Source organism: Acartia tonsa, chromosome 9 (assembly GCF_053477335.1).
Source record: "Acartia tonsa isolate MP-2025a chromosome 9, ASM5347733v1, whole genome shotgun sequence".
Classification (NCBI taxonomy): Eukaryota; Metazoa; Arthropoda; class Copepoda; order Calanoida; family Acartiidae; genus Acartia; species Acartia tonsa.
The window spans coordinates 40,631,660-40,638,249 of NC_137268.1; the positions used below are offsets into that span (position 1 = coordinate 40,631,660).

The window sequence follows — 6,590 nt, forward strand, 5'->3', positions numbered from 1 at the left end:
GGGAAGGTTTAGCACTATTTTTGGTGGGGATACCTTCTTCACCCATGGAATGATAATTTTATTTCTCTCAATTGAAGGAAGTTACACCTCCCTATAACCATTTAGAATGACTTATAGATGGACGTACGCACATACTATAATATAAGTTACTAGCGGCTGAGCCCATAGCCATCCGGGATCTGTATTGAGAAAGAAAAAAACTTAAAACCGCTAGTATAATTATATTTTAGGCTTTCTGAAAAGCTTAACTCAATAGGACCAGCCTCTTTTGCTTGAAACATAATATTGATTTAATATTGTCATCCCAATGTCTCCTCCCTCCCTACATTTTAATGGATAATGATTATGGGTAGTGATGAGACGCCATATGAATGTGAGTTATGCAATAAGAAATTTAGAACCAAGAGGTCTATTAATGATCACAGAAGAACACATACAGGTTAGAATTGAGTTGTTGTTTCTATGTTTTTTATCATGTTCTCATGTAGAGGTATGAGATACAATCATAGCAGGGCATTAATAATTTTGGCATACCTTTTTTTCTTTAATACAATGGAATATAAAATCATTCTAATTCTTATACTTATATTTTGTATATACTACTACTATTTGTTTTTAACTATACTAAATTACTAATGGATATATTATTACTTGGATCTTACACCAGACTTTCATGTTCTCTAATAAAGTGAAGTTCTCATCATGCTAAAATAACAATTTTCCCTTTCCATCCCCTTTATCCCATCCACTCTCCTCCTACTGGACGAACGAACTGACCAATAAATTTATCAATTATTGTTTATGAACATTTTTAGCGAATACAAATTAAAACAAAACATTGATAATATTTTTTAGTAGGGTTGGGCCGGATATTCGGTTTGGCCGGATACACGGCCATTTTAAATATTCGGCCGGATCCCGGATATCCGGCTGATTTGTAATGCCGGATATCGAACGTTGGCCAGATATCCAGCCCAACCATATTTTCTAGACGAGAGAAGATTCAAATGTGACCAGTGTTTCATGGCCTTCCGCCAGTTGGGACATCTTAATGTCCATCTCAAAATTCATTCTGGAGAGAAACCATATCAATGTGAAGATTGTGACAAAGCTTTTGTAACAAAGACGTCCTTGAGGTAAGTTCTTCAGTGGTTAAGTGGAAGAATTACCTTTGTCCAAATTATAAATATTATAAAAGAGTTAGGATAGATAAATTTATGGTTGGGCCGGATACGTTTTTGGCCGGATACCGGATATCCGGCTGATTTTTAATCGACCGGATATCCGACGATATAAACTTTATATTATACAACAAAAATGCGTGTTAACAAACAGCCCCAAGCATTATTTCTTAAATTCTTTGAACTAAATAGAAAATAGAAGTAAGTCAAATTGTAGCTTTAGATCATAAGATATGTTTTACCCTATTTCAAATAATCAAACACCATTTAATGAAGAAAACTTTTTGCTACCTCAATATACGGTTATTCGGCCAAATATGTATCCAGCCCAACCCTAACCTTTATTTTAAATTAGGGTTCGGCCGGATATCCGGCCGGATACCAGGTATTGGAACTATCCGGTTACCGGATGCTCGGCTTATTTTAAATGTCAGAGATGGGTTTTTATAAAAATGCCGCGTTTTTTCGACAATTCTTTAGACATTGATTGATTGAACGAAGACGATATCATTTCAACAGATGTACAACTTAAGAATTCAAAATTTTAAAATAATTATTTTTTTAGCCATTTGTATAATGTCTAATACAGCTCTAAAAAGATGCATTAATTAATATGCAGCAAAAATGGATTAAAGATGATTTGTTTTTCTTCTATGAAGGCCGTTGTATACTCTGTTGAGATTTCGCGAATGCCGCGCTTGTTTCGACATGTCTAAAAAATTGTCGAAAAAAAGCGGCATTTTTATAAAAACCCATCTCAGGTATCCGATTATCAGGCCAGATATCGGCCCATTTTCAATATCCGGTCGGATACTGGATATCCGACATTAGAGATCAGCCGGATATCCGGTATCCGGCCAAAAAATTATCTGGCCCATCCCTACTTTAGATACCACAAAATGGTGCACACTGGTGAGAAGCCATTAACATGTGACGAATGTGGGCAAGGATTCACCCACAGGGGTCAACTCAAGAATCACATGATGCACCATACGGGAGAGAGACCCTTCCAATGTGACCAGTGCTCGAAAGGTAATCTTCTCTGAAAAAATTTAAGACAATATTATAAAAAAAATGGACAATCTTTTCCGTTAGAAGCGCAACAGGAATAAGTGTACAGCATTTTTGGACTAAATTTTTGTTAATAACTGCAGGACATTGGTTAATTACTTTATACTAGAGGGCTCTTGGGACACTTTTTTTGGGGGGGGGGGGGGTAAGTTAATCCTAAACCCATTTTTTATTTAGATTTTTTTAAAGAAATTTTTTTTTGGGTGGGGAAATTTTTTTCTAGATGCGATTTCTCTTAGGAGGGTGGTGGTACCCTCACCCTAAATAGTTATAAACCTTTCCGGGACCTATGAGAAGCTACCCTGTTAAGGAGAACCCGATCAGTTCAGCGGTTAGCGAGACAGACAAAGAGACAAATACACATACAGACATTCTTTTACTTTATTATAAGGATTAATAACATTGCAAGTAAGCTTTAATGGCGTATAAACCCTGGATAAGAGAATCTACGTTAGTAAAATACGGTTTTTCTGTATAATTTTTTGTATAAAAAAGATTGGTTGTTGGCTGTAAATTTGCAATTTTGTCATCAAATTCTTTGTTAATGTCTAAAGTACAAAAATTATGTCAATTATTTACGTAATTGTAATCTATATATTATTTCTTGGATATTACACCGGTTTCTCACGTTGTCTGATATCCTATATCCATTATAATTTTAGACTAATTTCAAATGAATATTTTTTCAAGGAGAAATAGTCAGCTAAATTATACCAACAACAAAATATTTCGAACAAAAAATCACCAGTTGTCGTTAGGGGGTAAAAATGACGACCTTTACATCTGCCCCCTAAGTATCATATTAGATTTATTTCGCTTGTTGGTTACACCTTATTTCTGAGAAATAGTAGAAACTATATTTGATTTAATATTGGAAATTATAATATATTTAAAAATCTTATGATATGTATAGTAACTGTATAGTGAATGTAATGTTTATATAATTAAGGTTTTATCCGTAAGATGGAGTTAGTTCACCATATGAGGGTTCATACAGGAGAACGGCCATATAAATGTGACGTCTGCTTCAATGCTTTTACACATAAACACATTCTGGAAAACCACTACAGGTATTGCAAATCCAATTATAAAAAGTATTTAGTAAGTTTTTTTATCTGAAGCTTAAGATCTCATTAACTACTGAACTGATTGGGTTCACTATTTTAAGAAAGCTTCACATAGCTTCTTATTTTATTTATATTATAATAATAATAATAATAAGAAGAAGAACTTTTATTTAATAACTCTTTCAACCCTGTTATGAGATAATCACATAGACATTTTAATTATTACATTATAACATGACGATTATATTAATATATCAATATATTCATATTTATCTAATAATTATACAGTTTTAATTATTACGGGTGAACATTGCTGATTAATTTGGATAAACTAGGTGATTTCTCTTTGGCGGCCCAGGTGAGGCAGAGCCGCTGCTGGCTGGACTGTGGTTGGTGTTGGTACCACTTTCGCCTGCCGGTACCGCCAATTGGCGGATCAAATAAGTTATCCGCTGCGTGGTTCCACCGCCTTAAATCTGCTGCAAGCTCGCCTTCTCCGCTGCTTCTGCTACGCCTCCGCATCCGTGACTCTCCATAACAACCTTTACAACAATGTTAATACGTGGCCGATCAACGAATTGATCGGCTAGCGGTTATGTGATAATATAAAGCTTTTTTTCAAGCCTCTCTGCCCCTTTAAATACAGAGCCAATAGGAATAATCATAATAAAGTAAATGGATCTCTGTCTGTTTGTACCGAAGGATCTCGCTAACCGCTGAATTAATTTGGTTTTTCTTTACAGTTTAGCTTCTCACAGGTCCTGGGATTGTTTTAGGCTGTTTTATTTTTATGAATAATTCTGGATATGGTTTTAGGCTATTTTTCTGCTATTGAATATCCATTCTAATAAAGAGTCCTCAGACGCTCGCGGCACAGCCGCTAGTCCTTATAATAAAGTAAAAGGATCTCTGTTTGTCTGGGTTTCTGCCTGTCCCAAAGGATCTTGCTAACCAATGATATGGTTCTCCCTTACAGTTTAGCTTCTCATAGGTCCAAGAAAGGTTTATAGCTCTTTTGGGGGAGAATGCCTCCACTCTCCCAAGATAAATCGCCATAAATAAAAAAAAAATAACTAGCGCTATCTTGTAAATATTTTTTGTTAAACAGCTGATCTTAACATAGATTGAAAAGAAAACATTTTATGTGCCCCTAGAAGCCTCTAGGGGCGTAGAACTACCTACCTAGTAATTTTTATTTTGTTTAACCGTAATAGAACAAAAAAGATTGATTTTTTATGGTAGTTGCTTTCTCTCGATCGATCCATCTAGCTATATCTATCTATCTATCCATTTATCTGTCTATTTAGAATCCATACCGGAGCCAAGCCATATGAGTGTGACATTTGCGGTCACAAGTCACGACAGCGTGGTGACTCTCTCAAACACAAGGGACGGATTCTTAAATATTTTCTTATCCTAAACATTATATGGATGGTTGATTGAAGAATTGGCCTTGTCGCAAAGCTGTTTTATACCTATTTAACTTAACTAAAACTGGGAAAAGAAAGTAATAATATAGAATAAAATTTGAAAAAAGGAGAAATGTTATTTAAATACACGTACAATGCACTGTGGTTCATTCTATAAATTAGAGTATCGAAAAATGTAAAAATAGTAAAAATGTACATTTTATATCCGCGGAAAGCTGTTTGTAATACGATGCGAGAAATAACTATTTTTACATTTTTCAATACTCTATTTTATAGAATGAACGACAGTGCATTGAAAAATGTAAAATAGTTATTTCTTGCATTGTATTACTAACAGCTTTCCGCGGATATAAAATGCACAATTATAAGATTAAAACCAGTATTTTTAGCCCCGATTTGCCGGAGGCACGGGCTAAAAAAGCTGGTTTTAATCTTATGATTATACATTTTTATATTCGTAGAAAACTGGATGTAATACGATGCTAGACATAGTTTTTTCGAATGGATGAGGACTGGTTCTAATCCACTGGATATTAATCGGTTTCGAATGAATACGAGAAAAAATGTTACTGAGTACTTTAGGGTAGATTGAAAGTTATTGAAGAATCCTTAACAGGCTAAGATGCACAAAGACCATGTAGCCCAACCAACACAACCACAGAATTCTAATAGCAATAGTAATAGCTAGGCCAAGGCCGTCTTTATTAAGAAGTAGAAAACAAAACAAGACGTTATTTGTCAATCAGAGATATGATTAAAACCAGTTGGTCTGGCAAATAGTTGGAATGGCACTTAAGGCTTAGGACCTAAAACAAAACTAGGACATTTTTGCCCATAATTGGTAGGTACAGCAAGAAACTTTGAACTTTAATTGTCTTCTAGTTTCATTTATTATTTTTCAGTACAAGGTTTAAGTGTCCAAACTTTTACACCATTAACTTTAATCTACTAAAGGGGTAATTTGGTTTATCATAATTAGGGGGTTTGTTAATTTATTGTCAATTGTCCGATGCTTTCATTTTCCTGATCTTATTTACTTATTTTGTGTTTTATGAAAAGTTAATTTTTGCCATTAATTGCCTTCATAATATTGTACATCATGCATCATTAAATCAATTATTTTCAAAAAGATTTAAGTCTGTTGAATAATCTATCTAATTTTGTCATTTACCATAATCTCATAAACATCTTGTAATATAATAAAACCTCAATTATTCTTTTCTTTTCATTTTACATGTTAAATTTCATCTAGGTACCTTTTAGCAACAGCTCATATTTTTTATTATATTAATTTCTGATTTTTTTAGGAGCTTTCTTTAATACTAAAAAAATGTTTTGTGTACAATAAACTTTGATTATGCCTTATTGTCATGAGATTCTCATCGCCATTATAGCTCACAATAAATTTTTACTCATTGTTTTATCTGTAAATAATATACTTATTATAAAACTAAAGTAAGCTTTTTAAAGCTGTAGATAAAATGCTTAAAAATAATGCAAAACCTATATTTTATTTGTTTTAGGTTAATTAAAAGTGTGATTATAAATCACACATAAAATGACTTTTTTAATTACCTTCCAATCATTTTAATTTTATAATAAGAATTTATTTTGTTACAAAGAATTTCAAAAATATTTTTTTTTATATTTTAAACTTTTCAACAAAATGACAATATGAATAGGTATGAATGTAATACTTTTTTTAAAAAAGAATAAAATATTATTTTCTCAAGTAGGTATCTTTAACAGTATCTATAAAATGCCAATTTGAACAACTAATCAGTATTTAATACAGTGCCCTTTGAGGACAAAAACATCATATTATAATTTTTATATCAGAA

The 6,590-nt window shown here is 32.9% G+C and overlaps 1 protein-coding gene across 1 annotated transcript in view; it reads left to right on the plus strand.

Moving 5' to 3' along the window:
* Positions 1-6,590, plus strand: part of LOC145328934 (uncharacterized) — a 15,724-nt gene extending 9,134 nt beyond the window's left edge. The window contains exons 16-21 of the mRNA XM_080172893.1: positions 352-439; positions 992-1,136; positions 2,071-2,213; positions 3,202-3,322; positions 4,627-4,706; positions 5,364-6,590. Coding sequence (XP_080029019.1) covers positions 352-439; positions 992-1,136; positions 2,071-2,213; positions 3,202-3,322; positions 4,627-4,706; positions 5,364-5,437 — 651 coding nt within the window. The 3' untranslated portion in view covers positions 5,438-6,590. The remainder of the gene's footprint in view (positions 1-351; positions 440-991; positions 1,137-2,070; positions 2,214-3,201; positions 3,323-4,626; positions 4,707-5,363) is intronic.